Here is a 26700-nt window from a genome sequence, read left to right on the forward strand (position 1 = left end):
TTTTATAGAGTATTGTTTATTATTTAGTCCCACAGTTGGAAAAATTCAAATTTTGACTAGATCACAAATTCGAATGATTACAGAAAGGTTCTTTTATGAATCCTTTCTTCACTGAGTCCTTAAATATTCTATTCTGGGTACTTCTTTATTCTTTGCCTTGGATATAAGGGATTTTATATGAAAGGATGAATAATTTATATCCTTATAAAAGATTGCTAATTTTTCATTCTTTACTTAAATTCTAAATTGTTAATAAAGGTTACACAATAATTATTGTTTTTAATAACAATGATGCTCCTTATATTACAATATTCTAAAAGGAAATATTCTTTTATAGAAAATAAAAGACAATATTGACCATGAATTGTAAGTTTCCATAATATAATTTGTAGTTTTTGCAAATATTGAAAATTTATTTTTTAAACTTATTACAACAGTGAATTAAAAAGTTATTGGAATCCTAGGCTTACAGTTTTTACCACTGGGATGATGTTAGATGTTATTAGACCAACAAAATTTCAAAATGAAGTTACACTGTATTAAATATCTTTCAAAGGCAATAAGAAGTCAGTTACTTCCAGTATAGATCCTCCATCAATAACATCAATTATTAAAAGGAAAAAACCTGAGGAAGATCGGTAAGATCTTCTTGAAGAGAAAACTTCTATTGGAAATTGGCAGCAAGTAAAATGATACAACTACTCTTCAGAAACGAAAAAAGAAGATAGCATAAGTATGTCTTTACTACCTCCCAGTTAGCCAAATTCATGTAGAAAGCATTCTTTAATGTGGTATACTAAAAATCTCTTATCCAGAGGACTGTGGGAAAATTATCTTCTTCTAGAGTCATATTATCCATGGATGAGTTAACTTAATTTAGATGGAATAAACTTTTATTCTGAAATCACTGACCTTCATGAAAATGACCTTGAATCAGTAAGTTAAAATTCCTTTCAATGTTAAATAAAAAGAATGAGTCTGTCTACATTTTACCCTAATGATACAGGAATTCAGGAGAATTTTCCTATTTTAACCCTAAGTGAAGCATATTATAACACTATTAATGTGAAGCATACAAAGCTTTTAAATTGAGAGAAGTTTTCAAGTTTCCACAGTTTGGACTTGGTTACTACAATATTATTTTCTACAAGACAGACATTAAAAACAATACGATGAAAACTACATTATACTTCCATCCTACCTAGTAGGCAGCTACCATATAGCAAATTTAGTCATATAGCTATTTATTAGGGTTCATTCATCAATCATTCTGCATTTTAGTATTCTTGAGATGAATTGTGCTATTTTCTATCAAGATGGTGGCTTATTTCATTATGTAAACACTCTAAAAAACTGTAATTAAATAACAAATGCATGGTCAATAGATTGGATGATCTATACAGATTATCAGATTTAATTATTTAAGAATTTTTTTATGGGGCTGTTTGAATGCTATCTTCTGGTAAATTTAAGTTGGTTCTTTGCTTTTGATGATTTTTTTCACTCAGGATTCATTAAAAAATAAACTGTTTGAGAACAGAAGTTCAAGTCAATAAAATTATAAATAATTTTTTTGTAAAGGTTTTAGAGAGATTCAATAGGATGTTTTTATACCTCTTTAGTAATGAGTAAATTTTTTCTCACTCGTCTGTATGCCATAAAAAAGTTTCCAAGTGAAACATTAAAACCCATAATACCTTTGTCAAGTTATATCAGTAACATTTTTTAATATTCTGATATACAGCTTGTTACCACATATGTGCCTAACTTAATATCGATGGACAAACATCATATAGCAACTCAGATGTGGGCTGGCACACAGTATACGGATGCGCTGATACAAGCATCACTACTTTTGTGCGCATGACTATGCAGTTCTCCCACCATAGCGGTACTCCAGCTCCACCACTCTCAGGCTCCAATAAGAGAGCGTGTGTGAGAATGAATTTTCAATTCATCGTCTACTACCACCTGGAGAAGACCAATAAGAAAAAGATGGAAGAAGACAGAAGTTCCCTGGCCACCTCAATATAGGACCTCCCGGTGGATGCTAACATCCCTGCCAGAGCAACAGGCTTGGCCGGCCTGCCTTGGAAGCTGCTGGACACAAATGCTACCTTCTCGCTTCAGTTCCAGCTCGCCAGGCTTCAATTGCCCTGGCTGGCGGACTCAGCAGCCAGAGCCGGCCCAGCGTGGGTTCGCTTGGGGAGAACCCTCTTGGCTGCACCGGCAAAGGATGATTGAAGCAAACCCGACATTGCAGGGCTCTGGCGGCCACCACTGCCACGTTGTAGTGGGGACCCAACTGCCGCTGAGGGAAAGCCCAGTCAGACTTCAATGGACAAGCTGCAACTTCCCGACTTTGCCAGAGGCCAGCTTCTGAACCCAACAGCTCTTCTCAAAACTAATGCAAAAAACGGCCCTTTTCAGGGCCACCACAAGGTTATGTATTACGAGCCATCAAAGCCATTCAATGACAACAGCCCTTTTCAGGGCTACCATAAGGTTAGCAAGTGCCATGTGCCATCGAAGCCATTCGGCGACAAGCTTTACCACTCTATAACTAATACTTTTTCAATTTGAATATACTTAAGAGACAGTTTATAACAACAAAAACAGAATTTAATGATTTTTCTTTGAAATAGGTAAAACATTTGCTTTTTAAATTTACATTAGACACACCATTCATCTCTTGGGAAAAAATGTGTTCTGTCATGTTGCTTAACTTTTAATTTTATATTCTTAATGCATTAATAATATTGGTTATTATCATTATTAAAAATTAATTTTTTAGATTACTTGGGCTTATAAATAATTCTTTTATGAAAACAATATTCTTTGGAACTATGCAAACATCGCAAGTGAGTAGCAGTAAACTGTGCAGCATATATTCAGTGCCTAATGAAATAAAGACAAATAAAAAAGTAAAAAAGACATTTTCTAAAAGCACAAAAAATACATAGATACATCACACTTACTGTTTAAATGCAGGTAAATAAGTATACATAGCACTACTGACAACATTATAAACGAATGGTAGATGTTTACTAATGTCTTTAGTAGCCCAATCACTGAAGAACAAATTAAGAAGTCCTTGGTCACCTCCTTAAATATTAATAATGAAATAACATTAATAAATAAAATTTTTATTGAAGTAACAAACATCATTACAAAATATAAATAAAAACACTAAATAACTTCATGATATAATTTATAACAAATATATATATATTATACAGATTAGTGCAATAAATATTGTTGCGGGCTGTCATAAAAAATTGTCATACAAAACAAAAAAACAATAACTAACATTACTCATACCAGCTTAGTCAGTAATCTGTACAATTTTTATATGTACTAAAATATTTTTCTTATCAATTCATTGTCAGCACATGACACCACTTAATACCCCTAGCTTATACTTCCAATATTATTTTGTCATGATATGTTGTGAACTTTGGAAGTTAAATTTTTATTGAATCATTACACCTGTACTAAATAAAGTTTATGAATGTTTAGCTTTACTCTTTAATACCCATGGGCACTATTGTTGCAAGTTAATATTTCCATCTTTTTTAATTGCTTGTAGAAAATAACGTTCACTTTATAAAATTAATATTTTTAGAATTAATGTTGGGTAATTAAAAAATTATTACATACAGTGAACTCTGGATTAACAAGACTGTGAATTTGTTGATTACAATTTAGATTAGTAGAAACCATTAGAATTATAAGACAGCGATTCCAGTAATAATTATATTTTGATGCTGAAGAAATAAGAGAAGATATGAATAAAATAGTAGTTGAAGTAATATGAAGTAAATACGTAACGTCATAACTTGGCAAACAAAAAATCAATGCTGAAATGATATCAGGTAGAAGAAATTTGAACAGAAAGTTTACTTCATGTGATATTATTGCTGACCTTGTTGAAAAAATCTTTATGAACAATTGAAACTGAAGAATCTGTTAAAAAGATATGTTCTGACTAAAAGTGGTGTTCAGTATTGAATTACACACCGTCATTTTTGACCAAGTGATAAAATTCAAAATAGCAAAGAATTGGTTCACTACTTCCAAAACCTTTTTTTTAAAGATGAAATCACAATATTAATTCTGAAACCCAATATATGAGTAAATATGCCATCGAAGAGTTAAACATGAAGTACAGAATAAATGTACCCTTTCAGGATATAGGAATGACTTATATCCTGAAAGGGTATATTTAAATTATTAGTTATCACTTACTGCAACATAAAAAAATAATCAATTGCCAAAAAGCTTTTTCAGAACTTCATATAATGAGTGGCAGAATGTATTTTCTAAATAAACATATTTATATTTAGAAGTCCCTATATGTTTCAGATATTTTATGTTTACTTGAGTTAGGAATTTACATTTTAAAAAAATGAATTTTTTAAATACTGCAATATTTAATGTTTTAATATTTCATACTAATAAACTTAACATATTATAAATACTCACCATTAAAACACTAAAAAATAAAAATAAAAAAAAAATGTAAATGCAGCAATTAGATTTAATTTACAAAGAATGTGAGAAAATTGTATGCATAGTCACTAATAAGGAGTAAATTACATGTTTAAATTATAAAAAATAATACATTTATAATTTAATGCCTTTAATTAAAATTTAATTATTAAATTCTACTTATAACTGGAATTTAATTAAAATATTGAAGTTATTTTGTAGTAATTAATTGGATTGAACTGATAGGAATATGCACTAGCATTAACCCAACCAAATGTATAAATAAATAAAAAATCTGTGTTACATATGAGTATACTCTTATTACTTACAGTAAGTTAACATCAGAATTTTTATTTATTACATATAAATAAATACATGTAGACATACACAATAGTCAGAATTTTCTTACCATCAAATGTCCCATGAACTAAGGCAAACTCAATGAGTGTTTTGTAAGTTAAGTCTGATGGCTTAAATACAAAAACACCAGAATTAAAACAATCTGGCCAACCAATATCTGGAGCTGCAGATAATTCTTCTCGTTCAAAAAGTTCGTCAGAATTTTGCAATACCTAAAAAATAAATAAAAACACTAAAATGAATTAAAGTTAAAATATAATTATACTTAAATATTTTGGGTAACTGAAGATTTTTTGTTCAGTTCTGGTAGGGATTTTTACTTTTTATCATCTATCATTTCGTTTATTTCTTCTTTACAATAAAAAATCAGCCAAATAGCAGATAAAATACATTCAATTTTTAATTAACCTAATTTTACTCTGTGGTTCAGATCCAGAGAACAGTTTCAGTCCTGAGAACCACACCACTAGAAACCTCATCAAGACCTACTAAAATGTGGAGAGAAACAGTTCTTAAAAAGCAACTTTTCAGTCAGAGAAATTTTCAGACTGCCACCACTTACAATTATAAAATGAGTAAGAAGAAATACAAAACATGTAATCATAAGTAGAGAAATTAGAATACTTCACATTACTCTGTGTACATTTCTTGTTGAGAGCCCAGCATCTCCTATTGTTATCTGTGATTGATGCCTTTAGGACTGTCTCTCAAGAGATGGTCCTTGTTATTTCTGACAATAAACCCACTGATATCCTTGTGACTGAATGCCAATTATATTGTGATGCCAAGAAGGTAGGCCAATTTACCTCGGGATGCATAAAAGAAATAGACAACCAAGATTTCCATTTATGGCAGATCAGATGGACTGAATTGTCCGATGAATAGTGTTTTTCTTGATGTGGGAAGTAAGTAGGTTGTTAGGTGGATTTCCGCCAATCAACATATTACACAGTTTCTTTCTGGACATGGTGTTTTTCAAGATAGGTTGACCAGATTTAATTTAATTAATAAAGGCTTGTGTCCGGAGTGTAGAGCCACAGATTATATATGCAATGTCTTATATGTCTGACCCAGGTAAGAAATGAAATGTACATACCAAAGTAGTTAGAGAACTTGCAAGGATTAATTTTGGTTTTGATCAACAAGTTAATTGGAAAACTGAAGGGGAATGGAACATAGTTGCTGATTTTCTGAGATTCTTAGCCCTTTGTAGGATGGCTAAAGGGGTCTCATGCTGTTATGGATGTATAAATAGAATAGCAACCTGGGTGGCTAAGAGCCTGCCTGGGTTCTTACTTCGTCAAGATTTGCCAAGTTTTGCCATCAAGCCACGGTTAGCTGAGATATTTGGTATTAAGTTGAGAGTGGTTGTGTGGAGAACTCTGTGATGGAGCTGTGTGTGGGAAGATGTAGGCATTGACCTTGCTCCCAAAAGCAGATCAGAGAGAACAGAGTGAGATAGGGTATGTTATCTCATTAGAAGCTTATTAAATTTGTTTTTAAATTTTTGAATAAATCAAGAATAAATTGAACTGTAAATTGTGTAAATTGAATTATAGGGCAAAATTGTCATTGTTGAGATGAACGCTTGTTTTTTTTTTGTTGATAGAATAGTATTTTTGGTTTTTAAACGATTCAATCAAGTAATGATCTGCATGTACAGTCTAATTTAAATTAGCTGTGGGAAGAGCTTTTGTGTAAAACCTTCGGTGTTACAGGAAAGTGCGGGGATTATGCTTCCATAAATCAGTTAATTTGATAGTTGCAGGTTGTAAGTTATGGTAGGTGGTCGTGACTAGAAGTAGCCACACAAAGGTAATATAGCAAGTTGTGTAAATGCACTATGAAAATATCATCTGCTGAGGCATTTGCATTGGTGCATCCTGACAGAGGCCAAATTGATGAATATGATGTGTTATCAGTTTTAGAGGGTCTAAAAGACAGTCTCTGGTAAGGCCCATCAGGGCTAGGTACAGAAGGGATGGTGTGGCAATTGGGCCATCACAGGGGTTAAGCAATTGCTTTTTGCAATTTTTTTTTTGGTTAAGCAATTTTGACAATTGCTTCCTCTACAGGGGTTAAGATGTATACATTTCTTTTTAATAAACAATTTAATAAAAGCAGCTGCATTCTGGATAAAAAAAATGTGTTTAAAGTTTTTGTAATTACTTCTAACTAATAACCTACTGAAGAAAAATAATTGGCAATTGTTGAACAGGAGTATATGTAAGAGACTAGATTTACAATAAGGAGGATTAGGAGACCTGAATCTACACAATGAAAGAGAGTTTCTGGATAGTCCTACAAATGGAATCACCCCCCCCCCCACCATTCAGGCCATAATAAAGTTATTATCACCTAAAAAATCAAACAGCACATTGTTATATTACAAATAATTTAAAAAAAAAAGTAATGTAATTTTGAAGCAAAACTAAATAAAAACTACTTTTAAGAGAATTACAAGAAAACAAAAAACCCAGAAAGAAGTTAAATAGGAATCCTCATGAACTGAAGATATCACTAAACCAGTAAGAGCGTAATAATCCATCACTTGGAAAAATAGAATATTAAAAAAAGTAGTACAAAACAATTATAAAAATGCGTTCAAAAATATATTTTAAATCTAACAAACAAAAGTATATAAAAAAGATAAGAGTACATAGTATTTTTACTTAGAAAGAGCTTTTGACTGTGTGATATGGGAAAATTATTGTTAAAAGTAAAAAAAAAAAAAATCCAATGTGAACACTACATGACTTCCTTGTATGCCTATTAAATTACATATATTATATATATATATATATATATTTTTATTATTGAATTATTATTTATTGTAAAAATTTTGTTGCAATCGGAGGTTAATAATTATTAATAAATCAATATATTTAAATTAAAAAAAAAAAAAAAGAAGTGAAGTCGAATTCGAACCAATGTGCCTTCCACTTGTAAGATCCAAATATTACATTAATTAAAATTTTATTGGGCTATACTCTAGAACCAATGAAAATAAGACCTCTTATGATATATTGTTGAAAATCTCTCAATGAGAGCTATTACTGAATTAAGAAAAATTCCAAAATCCACATTTTTGGATTTTGGGGCTTTATTGGACACTTTTAGTCGAGTTGGTTGCAATTAAAGAGGGAGGTGCACAATTAGATGTTAAAACAGTCTTAAATCCAAAATTTCAACATCCTATGGCTAATTGTTTTTGAGTTATGCGAGATACATATGTACGTACATATGATGTGTGTCCATTAAAATCTGAAAACCAACATTTTCATGATTATAATGAAATAGATTGGAAGAAGAGATGAAAGAAAAATTCTAAAAATCAAAAGTGATTAATAAAAAATTATGTAATTCAAAATACTGAAATGGGGGAGAGCTATTTAGAGATGTTCCATGTTACCTGTGTTATTTTACATACATGTGAAAGATATAATCAAGAGCTATATTAGAAAAAGAAGAGAAGCAGTAAGAAAGAAGAGGAAAAAGAAGTAGAGTGCATAAGGTTTACTGATAATGTATGGTACTCTACATAACATAAAAAGAATTTGATATAGATGACAGAATACTCAAACATACACAACATGGATAGAACTAATACAAAGGAGTTTACTTTTTAGGTATTAAAAATAGAAGATAGATATTAAAATTAGAATTTCCATGCCAAAGGAAACATTTTTAAACAATAAAAGATTATTTATTGAATGGCAAGATGTCTTAACCTATTGATGAAAAAAATGACTAAAGCTGTTTTGCGTTAAGTATAATGCTCTGTAGAGCAAAATATAAATATTTCCAAAGGAAGATTAGAAGCAAATCAAGGCTGTGTGGGTATACAAACACAGTAAGATGCAAAATATTAAAAAAGGGCAAAGAACTCAAATTTTTATGAAGATTACAAGAATTACAAAATAGATGTCACTGAATAAAAAGAAACTTCTTGTACGATAAGTTTATTGATTGATGCACCAGAAATGTTGAATTGAAAAAGAAGAGATATCAAATAGATTTTAATTGACAACAGCATCAACAGGGAAAAGTGTACAAAGATTGTCTGAAGATAGATTAGATGGCTATGAGAAGCCTTGCAATGGAACTACTAATAATCTAACTAAAAACTAGTTATAGTTTTAAACTAAGCAATGAGATATTATTTAAAAATATGTTTGTATAAAACAAATCTCAAAAAAACCATTTCTATAAAAAAAACACATAAATAGCAAACTAAAAAACAACACTTTTTCAATTCTTCTTTGATTGTTTACACCTAAAAGCTAGTGTTTTTTAATATAACTATTAACACTTAATTTGGTTACACTTCAAAAAACCAAAATATAAGGATAAAAATACTAATTTTTTAAATTTACTTTTACTTTGCATTTTTCAGTATTATTTGAAATATGGATAAGCTCAAAAATATTCTGCCCACTTGAAAAACGGCCATTCATAAGAAACACAAAGAAAATAAATTCGTCTTTATAAAAATAAAAAAAACAATATGAATAAACTGCTATCAGATGTGAGCTAAGCCTTTTGGAAATACAGAAAAATATATAATTTTTTTAAGTTAAGGTTTAGTTTAGCAATGAATATCACAATACTTCGAATATCAGAATAACATCAGGCTATACATTATAAATTTTTTAAACATACAATGTATTCATTCATTAACAAATTTTCCAATAAGTTAACTGAATAAAAAAACAAGACTTAGAGAAACTTTCTCTATGAAGTAAGAAATTTTGAATTTAGTTACATTTAGTAAAAAAAGATAACTGAATATAAATTGACACAGGTTAAATTAAGACCTGCTTTTGATTTTGGTTGAAAACATCCATATATTTTAAACATATATTTTTTCTTCAAAGCCTTACTTTTGGAGAAAAAGTAACATTCTGGTTTTTTATTATCATGCTGTGTTTTTTTTTTTGTAAATATATCCCAATTTCTGATTTTACATCAAAAATTTATTTTTCATTGCTTTTATGGTATATTTCCAGTAGCTATAGTTCTATGGTAATAATATAATTTTTGAAGCTTGTGTGTGTGTGTGTGTGTGTGTGTGTGTGTGTGTGTGTGTGTGTGTGTGTGTGTGTGTGTGTGTGTGTGTGTGTGTGTGTGTGTGTGTGTGTGCATGTACACATGTGCATGTGTGTGTATGTGTAAGGGAGTTTTTTACATGTGCATACAAGTGAGTGAGTTTTATATTGCTTCAGAATATTTGAAACTCAATTTAAAAATTTAATGGTGAAACACCTTTTTTTTTTATTTGAGACTCTTAAGCATTCTTTGTTCAAGAAATATTACATACATTCTTAAATTCAGTTAATTTGCACTATAGGTTTATCAAGTTAAAATTTATTTTTTGATAAAATAAAATCACACATGCTTAGCATAAAAAGTAAACATTTAATTAGTACAACTAGTTTTTAATAAAGTAACTTTGATATGGATAACCAATTACTTAACCAATGCGCTACTCTAACACACAAAATCTGTGGAAAATCCATCTTATTATACTTTTTCTTAAAATATTGTTTGTTAACCACACTATATTAAAGGTTTTCTTTATTAACTTTTATTGAAATGAGACTAACAACTTTTATTGGAATAGTAGTAAAAACATGAACACATACATTTCAACCTCAGTTAAAATATCTGAATGCCAAGTATAAAGTAATGCATAACAACTGCAGTTTTGTTATTAAATAAAGCTGGTGATGGTCCAAATTTACTGTGACCATCAGATTAAAACAACTTATCTAAATTTAACACATTACATACTTAACTGTGTGTTGGTTCTAGTTTACTGTGAAGGAATGTTTAAGTACCTTGTCCTAATTTATTATGTATCTTAATTAATTTGAAACAAATTTAAAGTAACTAACCTTATAAAAAATTACTATTTCTTTTTTATAATCAGCTATCTAATTTTATTCATGAGAACAGATGTTTTCATTAAAATTTATATTTAAAAATCATTCAAATGTTTAACTAGAAAACAAGATTCATCTCACTCTAAACGGTATTATAATTATTTATTTCTTATTTTCAGTATATTTAGAAATGGTAACTATTTTTATGTACATTAATTCTCTCTCTTATCTCCCATTGACTAGCTTCAAATTATACTTCATTCTTGCTCCAAAAATTGAGAGGTTTTGTAATTAGAATTATAAAATTTGCTGTCACTATGGCACAAACATATATAAATTTATGTAGCAATAAAAATAACTAGACTGTGGTAGATTTATAATTTATATTTCCCATCTTTGTACCAACTTTAAATTTTTAAAATAATATTATGGTCATATATATACATATATATATATATATATATATATATATATGTCATGTAAATGTTATTTCATGCAAAATTTTATGAGAAAAATGATGATGAAAATCATGCAGTCTGCATCTTACATTTATAGAATTGATTCCATCACTTCTTTCAAGGCCCCTTCCTACTTCTTTCTGGTCTATGTTTCATGGCTTTTCAAAGGATTCCTTTATGTTAGCTGTGATGTATTTAGTCTGGTATACAGTTCAGACTGTGGTATACAATTCCACTTTTTAACTGACACTTGTATACCTTGTCATATGTATTCATGTCCTTCCCCTAAGTCAAGACAAAGTACTTGAAACCAGACACTTGTTCTTAAACATTTCTTTACTTTGCTGGCTATTTCCCACAAAAGCCATTACTTCTGTTTTATAGCTGATACCTAGACACCATTATCACAGCATATTTTGTTCAGCTGAAAGGTAGAGAAATTCTCATATTCTCTATCTTATATATCAATATATGATTATAAATGAAGAAAAAGTGATAAGAAGGTTTTTATAAAAATGTATTATCTATATATACTCCAATCTGAATATTCTATCTAAATCTACTTTTCACAATCTGTGATTTATAATACCATCAACGTATAAATAAAAGATATTGAGAAGAAGTTGCTTCCCTGTTTCTATTCTTTATAATCTGGACCTCTTCAATACATGTCTGACATTTTATCACAACTTTAGTACCATAATGCTCTTGAGAGCATTTGCTAGATGGTTAGGAAGAACAGTCTTCTTTAAAACTTCTGAAAACATATTTTTATACCTGGAATTAAAAGCTTTAATTAGTTTATGAAAGCTTCAAGTGACCTAAATTATATTCCTACTTTTTTTCTCTAACCAGTTTAATTGTAGATAACTACTCATCAACTTCCATACCTAAACCTTTTTTTTAACTTCTTATATTAAGCTCTCTGCAATTATTTTTAATCTTCTATTCAGCAACCAACAAAATGTTAAAACCATTACTCAAAATACAAAGCCTTAGCATTTTGATGGTTTATTTACTGTCTTTCTTAAACATAAAATTCTTTGGAGTTATTCTTCAGCTTTCAGAGATTGTCTACATTCTTCAGCACTATCTGGCTATCTATATTCTATTCTATTCTTTTAGTTGTATATATTCTATTTAAATTATCTATTTGCTATTCTTTTTTAGTTCACTAAATCAGCATAATTAAAAATATTTTACAAATATTATACAAATTTATTGACAAGAACAAAATTAAATTAAAGAATTTTGGCATTATTGTTTTTAAGCGAGCAAATTTATTTTAATATAAAGTTTTTGGAACCTATGAAGCTTCATAAACTGAATTCAGCAATAAACGTGTAGGTGAGTTCATGTGTGTGTGTGTGTGTGTGTGTGTGTGTGTGTGTGTGTGTGTGTGTGTGTGCAAGTGCACAATTTTATTATCATTACACAGAAATTTATGAAATGAATAAAAAAAGAAACAAAAAAATGTGATATTATTATTATTAAATCCAACTGTTTTGTCATTGTGCAATAATAAATGTATCATCTTAAGACTATGCGTTAACAACAAAATTTATTTAAACATTCTGTTCAAAACAACTCACAAGCAAAAATGGCTCATATATGCAGTAGAACTGTATAATGATATAATTATTATATTATGTCTTTTTTCTCTAACTAAATAAATAATTATATTTTAGAATACGTGTTTATCAAATTTTATCTCATAATGTTGTAGTATTACATAATCTAATGTTGTATGTAGTCATAAATGTTATGAATATTATAATATTTACTAAAAAAGCTGATCTCCATGGCAGAGTGGTAGCATCTTGGTCTTTCATCTAGAGATTCCAGGTTCAAATCCTGGACAGGCATTATATGGTACAAAGTTTCATTTCCACAATTCCACAGACAAGCCTCAGGCTTATATGGGAGATTAATTCATCGGGCAAAAAAATAAGTAAATGAATACATAACCAGATGTTTTTGTATTTGTTCAAATTAATGAAATGCAATGGAGAAAATTTTACGAAAGTGTAATTTAGAATTAATATTGTCGTTAATATTTGAAAATAAAGACAACAATAACTTCTTTTTTTACCACTCTTATATTAACTTGCTCTTGGTCTATGTATATGAGATTCATGATAAGGAACCTTTAGTTGAATTACGAAGCACTTCCACTTATCCATTCGATCTGAAATTTTGCACACAGGTTTGCTCCTGATGACAACACATTTTAGCAACATTTTCAAGATGCTCCTAACTTGCTAAGTTGCTAAGTGAAAAAATTGCCCCTTGAATTTATGCAATCTCGTTTACATGCATATTTTCTTAGTGAATGAACTATCCATGTTTGTGATACATTTTGTGCTATATTTTGGGAACGGTGTGACCAATCACTGATCTATTTAGTAATCAGTTTTGGGCCCCCTTCCAACCCAACTCCGCACTGCAAATTCCCTCAAAAATTCGATCCCTCATTTTGAAAAAATTGGGGGGGCCCAATTTTGAACTTCCCTTTGGGGGAGGTTTGTTATTTCATATAACCATTACATTCAATATTTATGTCTGATGATTCATCAGATGTAGCCCGTGTGCGAGCAGGATGTGCTGAATCCAAATACAAATTGTTGCATGCACATGTAGGTTATGGTAAAAATCAAATGCAAAAAACACGATTTCCTTCTTGCTCCAGTCAAGTTTATATGAATCTATATTGTAGTATTGTAAGATATATGAACTTTTAAAGCTGCCTATATACTCTTGTTGGCAGTATTGGAAATTGAAAGCATGAAAACTTTGAAAAATCGTTCAAACCTGAGAGCTAGCTCAGTTGTAAAGTATAAACTTATGAAGACTAAAAAGTAGAAAATAAAAGATATATAAAAAAAACTTTTTGAAAACCATTCTTACATTAAATGCACTAAAAAGTAGAAAATAATTTTAGGACAGTATCTCAGAATGGATTTGACAACAATCTTTCACGGTGAGATCATGTGAAAGTCAAAGCTTCAAATTAAAAATTTGATGTTTTTGCCAATTTTTTCATATGCGTGATGAATGGCCTAAAGAGTGGGGTGCTATAAATAAGCACCACACTCTTTCGGCCATTGACTTTTGCATCGGTCTCACCATCAAAGATTGTTGTCAAATCCATTCTGAGATACCATCCTAAAATTATTTTCTACTTTTTAGTGCATTTGATATAAGAATGGTTTTTTAAAAGTTTTTTAGTCATAACTTTTTTTTTAACATAGTCTGATGATTCTTTCTCCAACTGAGTACAGGCAATATGTACAATGTGATGTTTCTTGACAGAATGATTACTTATTTGTTTTACACCATCTGCATCAGCCTTCCTTATTGTTAAAGTACAAAAGGCAACAGTCTGAGTTGGTTACTTTGAGAGTAATGATGTTAACTATTCGGCCAGTTCCTTTTTTGAACAAAATGAAGTTCTAACTTGCAGAGCTAAACAGCTATTGTGTTTTGAGAAGCAGCATATCAAAGTGCATCAGCATGTTTGGCTCAGTGAGCAATGCAATAGGACTCATTCTGCTCCTGACTTTCCACATTAAACCAAGCAAGGAGATGCTGTTTATCTTGAGAATGACTGTGCCAGTTTCAAGAATGATTTTTATCTCATGACAGATTGCCTAGAAACATTTTGGTTCTGAGATGCAACATACACAATTCAATCTGATCATAAATTATTTCATTTCTGTCACTATATCTGTACTACACGATCATTATTTTCTGTTAAATGTCATAATGATTCCTTTAATTACTCTACTTGGTGATTCAATCTTTCTGTATTTCTTAAGGTAAAAAAGTAATATGGCTAAGTTATGTTTGTAATGACCATTTGACTTCAGCCTCAGTATCATTTTTTTGTACAATATAGCATTATTTTAACCATTATTAATTGATTACATGCTGAATCGAAACCATTATTTTTGTTTGAATTTCTTAAATTTTAACTTTAACATAATTTTTTCAGGCTTTGTTTTACAGTAATGTTAACTGCATTGAACAATTCTTCAAATTAATTTGATCTATATGATTAATTATGTTATATCAATCCTTGTTGGAGAGAAAATATAGTACATATAAAACCTGAATTATAAACAGCCTATAATTACTATATACTAATTATTTACCCGCATCTATCAACTGACTAAGGAAATAATCATCAAGGATAAAAACTCTCTTTTTTTAAATCAAATGATGTCATAAATAATCAATAATGTCAAATAATATTGATAAAATTGATAATATTGATAAATAATCAATCAGTCATAATCTGATCATAAATTATTTCATTTCTGTCACTATATCTGTACTACACGATCATTATTTTCTGTTAAATGTCATAATGATTCCTTTAATTACTCTACTTGGTGTATCATTTTTTTGTACAATATAGCATTATTTTAACCATTATTAATTGATTACATGCTGAATCGAAACCATTATTTTTGTTTGAATTTCTTAAATTTTAACTTTAACATAATTTTTTCAGGCTTTGTTTTACAGTAATGTTAACTGCATTGAACAATTCTTCAAATTAATTTGATCTATATGATTAATTATGTTATATCAATCCTTGTTGGAGAGAAAATATAGTACATATAAAACCTGAATTATAAACAGCCTATAATTACTATATACTAATTATTTACCCGCATCTATCAACTGACTAAGGAAATAATCATCAAGGATAAAAACTCTCTTTTTTTAAATCAAATGATGTCTCATGACCTTCATGTTGTTATATGAGCACAGTAATCACAAATTAAACTTTATAGTTGAATACAACCATACATATAAACAATAAACAAATAAATTTTCTTGTCCTCACCACTTTCAAATAAACAAAAATCAGCAATACTCAACAATACTCATATAAATACAAATCTCAATCAACCTAACTTCATATAATTATATCTGCTTTTAGAAGTATTGTCCATAGAATATTCATGAAATATGTTTACTATAGCTGAACATATAAAAAACAGATAAGCATATAAAAAAAATAAGAGAAAAATTTGGGGAAATGAAGCCAAAATTTTAAATATCACTATTATTATGGAAAAAATTTATAATAGTGAAGGGAAAAGGTGGTAGGAATGCTTAGAAGAACTGCACAGAGAAGAAAAGTCATCTGAAATTATCAGAGGAAGACAAAGAAGTTGATGGTTTCAGTGAAAACTCTACAATAAAATCTGAACTCAGTAAAGCTGTAAAAAATGTAAACAAGAATTAAACAGTAGGAGTTAATGAATCTGAATTATTTTACTGTTTGGGAGAAGAAGGGCTAACTAAATAAGCTTTGTATATTTCCTCACTGTAGCATTCAAAACTAATAATTGTGAAAAGACATCCTCTGGTTTTTAAAAACAACTTGTTACAACACCAAAAAAATTAGGAGCAAGTAAGTGTGAGAACTACTACAACATCAGTTTTACATCTTATGCATTGAAAATGTTTGCATACAGAAAATAAAATGTGTGATGGAAGATTTACTGGATGAGAATCTCTTTAAATTTTTTTTTTTTTTTTTGTCTTCAGTCATTTGACTGGTTTGATGCAGCTCTCCAAGATTCCCTATCTAGTGCTAGTTGTTTCATTTCAGTATACCCTCTACATCCTACATCCCTAACAATTTGTTTTACAAACGTGGCCAAACGTGGCCTGCCTACATCATTTTTTTCCTTCTACCTGTCCTTCCAATATTAAAGCGACTATTCCAGGATGCCTTAGTATGTGGCCTATAAGTCTGTCTCTTCTTTTAACTATATTTTTCCAAATCCTTCTTTCTTCATCTATTTGCTGCAATACCTCTTCATTTGTCACTTTATCCACCCATCTGATTTTTAATATTCTCCTATAGCACCACATTTCAAAAGCTTCTAATCTTTTCTTCTCAGATACTCCGATTGTCCAAGCTTCACTTCCATATAAAGCGACACTCCAAACATATACTTTCAAAAATTTTTTCCTGAGATTTAAATTAATTTTTGATGTTAACAAATTATATTTCTGACTGAAGGCTCATTTCGCTTGTGCTATTCGGCATTTTATATTGCTCCTGCTTCGTCCATCTTTAGTAATTCTACTTCCCAAATAACAAAATTCTTCTATCTCCATAATCTTTTCTCCTTCTATTTTCACATTCATTGGTCCATCTTTGTTATTTCTACTACATTTCATTACTTTTGTTTTGTATTTGTTTATTTTCATGCGATAGTTCTTGCGTAGGACTTCATCTATGCCATTCATTGTTTCTTCTAAATCCTTTTTACTCTTGGCTAGAATTACTAAATCATCAGCAAATCGTAGCATCTTTATCTTTTCACCTTGTACTGTTACTCCGAATCTAAATTGTTCTTTAACATCATTAACTGCTAGTTCCATGTAAAGATTAAAAGTAACGGGAATAGGGAACATCCTTGTCGGACTCCCTTTAAATTTTTAATTTAGAAATAAATTTAGATAAATTTTTAAATTTCGCTCTTTAAATTTAGAAAGAGCATTAGTAAACAGAATAATTCTGGCCCTCAGACTAGTTTTGGGAGGCATGTTTAAGAATAATAAAGCTACTATAAGTACTTTTTGATCTGGAGAAGGCATTTGGTAATGTTGAATACAGTAAAATATCTAGAATCTAATGAAATGAGTTGGAAATAAAGAAAAAAAACTAAATGTAGGGAAAGATGAAACAATCTTATACATTACAATCAATCCATCAATCAATCATATACAGTCTTGTTCAAGAATCAGGTAGCAGTGATAAAAGTGCAGAGTGAAGAAAGCAACTTTTTATTCTGAAAAGAGTAAGACTAGGATGTAATCTATTACCTTTTTACTTGTTTATGTGTATGTATAAGAAATAATATTCAACAACAAATGTATAAATGTATTTCATGAAAGACAAAGATTACTTAAGGAAGAAAAAACATTTTTGAATAAAAATTATTCAAGGAAGAAAAATAAAAATTTTAATATTGGTTGTTTACAATGTTAAAAAATGAGTCGGAAGAATTTTTGAATGGCAAGAATTCATTGGTAGGAGAGAAATTTAACTTTAATAAAATGGTTAAACAAAGGTAATGAAATGAGATAGAAAGGAAGAAAATGAAGAATTATTAAGATATGGGATCTTGTTATACCAGAAGTGGGAGTATTATATTACCTAGCCAGTAAATTTTGAATAGATTAAGATAAACATCAAAAGCAATCTGATACAAGCAAGGAGAGATTTTATGCAGAAAATAAATCTGTTAGCATCAGATGTAAATCTAAGATTTAAAAAGATATTAGATTTTTTTTGTGGCATGTAGTTCTGTGGTAGAAAATATTTTGTCAGTATTTCACATTATGAAACACAGAACAGAAAGAATATAGGTCCTTGAAGAGAGTGTTACAGAAGGATATTGATAATTAGATGGATCAGTCAAATTCAAAATGAAGTGATCTGAAGATTAACAGAAGAGATAAAATTGTGGCAAAATCTTGAAAAGATGAATGAGTTTATTGAGCCACATTTAAGATATTTATATTTAGTTAATTTGGTATAGAAGAAAGTATAGAAAATAAAAATATAGAGGAAACCAAGACTGGAATTTATAAAACATTGAGAGTCAAGGATGTACGACTATTAAATATGTTAATGTTAAAAGATAAGCTCAGGCAAACTGTAATGAAGAATAGCAGCAGTATAACGATTGCAGTTCTAATGACTGCAAACAAATTTAGTTTAGTTGCCTTTACAAATTCAATTACGTGATTTTATTTATTTATTACTAATTTGTTGCAAAACATCAAATACCACGAAAGATTTTTGAGAAATGAGAAAAATTTTTATTGTAGGTATTTTATATTAAAACAAGTTACCAAAATAATAAGGCAAAAATGGATTAATTTTAAAAATTCATTTTTTCTTTAAAAAATGTTAATAGAAGAGAATAAAAGTGTTATTTGGATTATTTAGTTAAAACAGAGATAAAAGTTTATAATCAGTATGTTTATAATAAAATGAGTTTTATTAGGCTTTTACATTAATAACAGTTTTATCCAAAAGATATACAATTCAAAAACCAACCTATGTTTCTCATTATTTAGGCAAATAACCATTTTTATTATTATCAGCTGAAAAATATGAGCCATAAAATACTGCACTGCTACAAACTATGAAAATTTTTTAACATTTTGAAGGCTAAAAAGGATGGACATAGATAATAAAACAAACTATCAAAATACACTACAGAAATAACAGTTTTTTTTTTTTGGCAACAATGAGCCATATATATATATATATATATATATGAAGTACATTTGAATAGGATATGCACTTTACACTGCAAATAATTTATGTATAAGCTATGAAGACACCCCCCCCCACGACAGCTAATCAATCTATAAAAATACATTTTATTTATATAAAATATGATCAAATGAGCATTTAAAGATAATAACTTAATGTAAATTAGAACATGACAAACCTACCCAAAAATGACATCATAATTTGTAATATATGGTGTATACAGATGTTTTTCTAATTTTGTGAAGATGTATGAAAGACATTTTAAATGTGAAATATTTTGATGGATCCAAACAAAGATTTTGATCGCTAATTATTACCAACTAAAATATGGTAACAACCAACCATAATATAATAAAATTAATGAGACAAAACTCAGCAGCAAATATATTGGTTTTGTGAAATACATTGAACATGATTGCTCTCTGATTGATCATGAAAGCATATCCAACAAAATCCCCCTGTTTAGAATTATTGTATTTAGATTAACTGACAAAAGGATCTCTCTGCATCCACATATTTTATATACTACCCACATGACTCATTTTTTAGTACTTTATTTTCAAAATATTTTCTGTACTTTTTTCATTTTTAAATCAGAAATAGATTATTTTTATTTAATTATAACATTCTACAAAATATTAACCAACAACATAATCCCATTTTGTTGGCTTCCATTACAGAATGGTAGCATCTATGCATTTCATCTGAATGACTGAGTTCAAATCTCAAACAGGCTTCTCACTTTTGATATGCTACATAATTCACCTCTCATCTAAAATAAGTATGATCACTGTAATGGTTGCAAAGAATAACTAAATAAATAATATAAAGAATTATTATTACGTAATTACTGAAGTTATAAAGACTGAAAAAAAATTTTACTGTTGAGAATAATAATTAAAAATTAGATTGTTGTTTACTAAAGAGTTGAGATTATGTAAGTAAGGCAAGTTATATTCACATCAACATATATTTTATGAGTCATTTTTTTTATTTATCAATAGATTTATCTTGCTGACTACTGTTAAATTTTAAATAATTTTTAATTTTGAAGAATGATATAACATACATTTTGTAAAGAATTTGATAAAAGAAAAGATATTTATTTCCTGAGAATAAAATATTTTTTTATAATAAATAACATTAATTGTGGTGACATCATAGTCATCACAGATCTGTGATGCCATCTTATATTGTATGTTATCTCTGTTATATGTAAATAAACAGCTTGAATAAAAAAGTTAATAGCAATTTGAAGAAATTTTATCAGCGTAATTAAAATAATTCAAGAACATTTATTTGTAATACTGATTACAAATAAATTATGGAGATCTTTCTATCCAACCTCCAACCATAAAGAACTCCTAAAAATCAGTAAATTTTCATCAGATGATGAATGTTCATACATTCATCATCTTCATAGTAAAACTTGTTAGAAATTAAATAAAATATATATCAAAAGATAAATATCAAAAGCAATCTGATATAAGCAAGGAGAGATTTTATGCAGAAAAGAAATCTACTAGCATCGAACATTCAATAAATCTAAGATTTAAAAAATATTCAATTTTTTTGTGGTGTGAAAAGTTCCTGTCACTAAAACGCAATTTCTAAATTTACCTGAATATATTTAGGTAAAATATTTATTTTTATATATCTATAAATGCATGCATTTGTTACACCTCAGATAAATTTAGAAATTGCATAAACAAAATGTTATGTACACCTAGAATGTTAGGCACTGCAACATTAGTTGGGTAATAAGTATACAATTGACAAAGATTTAAAAAAAAAAATAGGAAGTGTTTACAAAAAACACTTCCCATTTTTAATCACTCCTACATATCTACATCCTATCTTTTTTTAATAGTCCCTACACCTCTCATTGTATCCACAACCATTTATTCTAGGAAACTGGAATGGCCTAACAAGAGCAGAATGTAACAAAATATGTTATGTTGCACTGCAAAATAGAATTAATGAAACATTAATGAAAATCGCAAATCAATAAAATTAACAAGTATAAAATGAAACATTAAAATAATCTAAATGTGAGATCATAACACATCAAATATTAACAGCAATAACAAAGAAAAAATAAATTATTTTGATTACTTACAATTGTATCAGCATCAAGAAAAACACATTTGTCGAACTGGGTAAGTCTCCAACAATGTAATTTTGTGAATGTGATTCCAAGCTCTGGACGAGATAACAATGCAAGATTGTCTTGGTCTTGAGAGTCCAAAACATCTACAACTTTTACAACATTAAATACTGCACTTAACTGTGTCCTGAAATAGATTTAAATAAAATATTAAATATGAAAATAAATAACAGTAAAATAAATACACTAGAACTTCTGTTACTAAAATTTTGATTAAGCTAAACAAATATACGGACATTGTTACCATGATATATACTGAATAATACTATAACAAAATTTTAAATAATCAATGAATGTTGACTTTACTTAATAAAATACATAATCAAAAGTTGGAAATTGCAAACAATGTAAGTTTTTTTGATTTTAGTTTATGTTTAGATAAAAACAAGTGAAAGTAAAAAAAAAAAAAATTCTATTTTCATTTTCCAAAACCTTAAAAACAATTAAAAGTTCAAAATTAAAAAAAAAAATATGGGGAAACACACTTAAATATTATTTAGAGATTATATCAATATATATAAAACATAGGAAAATGTTTGATCAAATTCAAACACTCCCTTAACAGTGGAACTAATTTATATTAGAGTAGTAGTAGTAGTAGTACATATTATCTTCAATACATAGAACATTAAGAAGTTTTAGAAAATAAAATCAGAAGAGAAACACATTGAAATTTGTTTGTATAAAAGTAGCATACTTCAGATTTTTCTACTGAAGTAAAACAGTTTATTTATATATTTATTTATTCATTCACTCTGTAAATGGGCAGTTCCCAATTTTTAAGAGAATGAAAAATATCTAGTCAGAGATACTACCAAATTTGCTGTAAGACAAATTTAAGAAAAATTCAGGTTAATGAGATTCTTGAAAAGAAAAATCTTTGCTCACTCAGATATAATATTCATAATGAATATAATATATTCATTATGAACTTATATATATTCATTATCAACTTAACTCTAATAAAGTTGAATATTTGTTACTTTAATTAAAAACATATTAGAACAACTAAAAAGAGCTTGTAAATGAAAAATAAATAGATACTAAATAAGAAATTACTTATGTGTAATATGAATGGAAAATGAGGTATTTGTTGTGCTAGAAAAAACTAATTTAATAATAAATCTTGTGAAATCAGAAAAAGCAGTAGACTGATCCTGGTGATGAAGAAATATAAAGTACAATATGATTACAAGCATAATTTGACTCCTCACTTTTATGCTGATAAAAAGAAAGTAAGGCTTATTCACTAGCTTTTTGAGAGCTATTACTTAAATTTTTTACAAAAAGTTCACTTTTTACTTTCAAGAGAGTTACAGTATACAGTGTCATACATTTTAAAATAATTCCTAATTTAAAGGTAAAAAATACAAACAAAATTCAAGGAAATAAATAAGATTTAAATACATTACATCATAAAATTACTACAGTAAAAAAAAAACCTATAAATATTTACCTCATTGCTTCTGATACACCAGGTGTAATCATTACAGCCAACTGATGTGCAGTATTTACTCTTTTAAGTGAATGAGCAAGCACCAGAGCTCCAAGTGAATATGAATCATTTGTGGCGAGTGTTACCCATGCAAAACCTATGACAAAATTATTAAAAGCATTAAAAATTAATAATTATTATTATTTTAATTAATTTTACAATTAAAATTTCCAGTTAACCACAGATTCTATGAATATGCATGGCGTGCCTTTTGGAAAACGTCTTTTAATAAAATTTAAATTTAAAATATCTTGAGTTAATTTTATAATTGTATCCTAAATTAAAAAAAAAAATATTTTTCATAAGTCATTGAATTTTTTTTTTAAACAAATAATGTACAACATGGATTTTTGTGACAAGACTGAATCTATTTTTCATGATTTTGATTTACTTCAAATTTCACTTAACGTTTATATACTTTTAAAATGAATTTGATTGTTAATGTAACCAGTGTCGGGTACTTTGGTATTTAGAGATTTAATTAGCTGTCTTTATTAGAATATCAGTCTGTACTGATCAAGACACTACTAAATTATAGTTGTTGGTCTTACAGAAGTTGTGGTAAATAGTTACACTGGCGTTACTCAGAAAAATGTGACTTTACCTGATAAATAGTTTTTCAATATACAGCATTCTTATTTTTCTCTCTATAAATGTATTTTATATATTGTTTAGATAATTCTAAGTTAATAAACATCTTTGATAAAAATATTTTGAGAATATTTAATTGCCTTCACATTACTGTAATATATTGCCCTCTTAGTGACTATAGCTAGAATACTTATATTAAAGGGAAAAGTACAGTGACCATGTCAAAAATGGGTATCAGGTTTTTTGCAAATCTTCAACTAGATCAAAACAAACATATGTATGTATGTGTGTATGCTATGTCCTACATATATAACATATGTGTCTTCTGCGTTATACTGCTTTTGACTTTATATCTCAGGGTTGACCAAACCAATTTTCTTTAAATTTGGCTCAAATATTTATGTATATCATTGATCATATTAATTTTTTTTCAAAATTTTTTAAGCATATTGCAAAAAAAAATTTGATTTTCTTCAGATAAAACTTTATTAAAGCAAATCTGTTACCTACAATGCATACATAAATAATCCAAAAACATTTTTTTCAAAAAATCAACACTCACCTCTTTAAGATTGAAATTTATGTTTTTGTTTTTTGCTCTATCTCCCTAAAGTTTAAATAATAGGAATCTAAAAAAATATTGATCCTTTTTACGCATGAGATAGCGTCAGTGTATTCTGGCAAAAGTCGAGGAAGGTGTAAGTAATCATGACATCGCCAATGACCTAAACTCCAGTACCAAGTAATGTTAAAACCATTTGGAGAAAACTGGCTACAAAAAGAAGTTTGACATTTGGGTGCCACGTAATCTAACAGAAAAACTGACTCGATCAAATTTCTATCTGCAAATCTCTACTGAAATGTAAAGAAATTGAGCCATTTCTGAAGTGGCTGATCACGATTGATGAAAAGTGGTTAACACAGGTCAACAATGGAAAAGTTGTTTGAAAACTAATAACTAATTCTTATAGATTTTTGTGTGCTAGTTTCAGAAAAAAAATTGTCAAAAAATTCTCTCGCGTACCATTTTTTCACTAAATCAATTTTTTTAATATTCTCAAAATTGATTATCAATGTATTTTATTTATAAAACATTGAATAAAATATTTTAAACCTCAGGGACCACCGTTAGGGATTGCTTCAGAGAATGAGATGAATGATACAGTAAGATGAGTGACTAATAAGATGATGTAATATGATTAATTGGAGTGACTTCATGAGTCACTTTTGTCAAGCTAATCACTTAGGTGATGACTAAGTCATTCCTACTCCCCTTCACTCTACTGAAATAAAAATAAATCAGTCGCAATTAGAACATTGTGTTGAAAGGTTTTGCTGGTGTTAAATAGTTTTCTAAACCTTCTATAGTGTTTTCATTTCTTTAAGTTATATTATTTGTGCTGTCCTTGTGTTTTTATATTTCAAAATGGCTTCAAGGGGTTGTGTTAATTCACTTAATAACTTCTGTTACATTTGCAAGGAGTTTATGGTGAAGAAACAGCAAATAAATATTACAGACTTTGTTAAAAGAGTATACTATGCCTAGTTTGGGGTAAAACTTGGTGATCAAGATAAAAACGTGGTCCCTTATACACTTCGTTCTATTTGTGTGGAAGAGTTATGCAAATACAAAAGGTAAGAAAAAGTCTTTTCGGTTTGGAGTTTCAATGATCTGTGGAGAGAACCACAAAATCATCATGATGATTGCTACTTTTGTTCTTGTAATGTACAAGGATTCAATCTAAAAAATAAAACAAAAATTGTGTATCCAATTGTTATTTGGCAGTAGACCCTGTACCTCACAGCCCTAGTGTACCTGTTACCTTCAGTTTCAGAAAAACTAGAAGATACACTGAACAACTCTGAAACAGAGTCGCAAGATGATGAGAATGATGTTATTTTCATTTCTGGTAGTTCTGAACCACAACTATTTCACAGCATGAATTGAATGACTTGGTCAGAGATTTAAGTCTTCCTAAAAATTCAGCAGAACTTTTAAGATCTAGATTAAAAAAAAACTTACTGACCCCTGGCACTCCTTTCTCATGGTACAGAAACAGATAAAAAGTGTTTACTCTGCACTTTTCTGAAGATGGAAAATTAATTTATTGTAATGATGTTCCTGGCATAATGGAGGAATTGAACATAAAGTATGTTGTGATTGAATAGAGGCTGTTTATTGACTCGTCCAAAAGAAGCCTCAGAGCTGTTATTCTTCATAATTATAACAAACATGCTTCATTGCGGGTAGGACACTCCATGTATCTGAAAGAATTCTATGAGAATTTAGAATTAGTTTTGCCTGAACTGAAATATTGTGATCATGAATGGATATGTGGGGACTTAAAAGTAATTTCTTTGCTTCTTAAGCAGGAGGAAGGATACAACAAATATCCCTGCATCTTTTGTGAATGGAACAGCTGGGACAAGAAAGAACATTGGATCAAAAAAGAATGGCCATGTAAGGTATTAATAGAACCTAGGAACAAAAATGTAATACAAAAAAGTTTGATTGTCCTCGTACTTCCTCATACGCACGGAATTTCCTCCTACTTCCATTTCATATCAAACTGGGATTGATAATTTGTAGATGCTCTATCTAAAGAAAGAGAGTTTTTTTAAATACATATGCCATAAGTTTCCACAACTGTCAGAAGACAAAGTGAAAGAAGGCATATTCACTGGTCCAGATATTCATAAACATTTTAAAGATGAAGACTTTCAAATCAAAATGGAGGACATTGAAAAAGAAGCATGGAAAGCATTTAAAGCAAGTCATGAAGAAATTTCTTGGGAACAATAAGGACCCAAATTTTAAGTGTATAGTGGAAAAAATGCTAATGAGATTCCAAAAATTATGTTGTTCAATGAGCTTGAAGGTACATTTTCTGCATTCTCATATTGATTACTTCCCTGAAAATGTTGATTCTGTA

The 26700-nt window shown here is 28.9% G+C and overlaps 1 protein-coding gene across 2 annotated transcripts in view; it reads right to left on the reverse strand.

The window, feature by feature from the left end:
* Positions 1-26700, reverse strand: part of Gyg (glycogenin 1) — a 169967-nt gene that overhangs the window by 46330 nt on the left and 96937 nt on the right. For both annotated transcript variants that reach the window (XM_075360527.1, XM_075360518.1), the window contains exons 2-5: positions 23138-23273; positions 21634-21808; positions 4901-5063; positions 2979-3105 (exon numbers count right to left, since the gene is read on the reverse strand). In XM_075360527.1, coding sequence (XP_075216642.1) covers positions 2979-3105; positions 4901-5063; positions 21634-21808; positions 23138-23273 — 601 coding nt within the window. The remainder of the gene's footprint in view (positions 1-2978; positions 3106-4900; positions 5064-21633; positions 21809-23137; positions 23274-26700) is intronic.

The sequence above is a fragment of the Lycorma delicatula genome, chromosome 1, assembly GCF_047948215.1.
Source record: "Lycorma delicatula isolate Av1 chromosome 1, ASM4794821v1, whole genome shotgun sequence".
NCBI classification, from domain to species: Eukaryota; Metazoa; Arthropoda; class Insecta; order Hemiptera; family Fulgoridae; genus Lycorma; species Lycorma delicatula.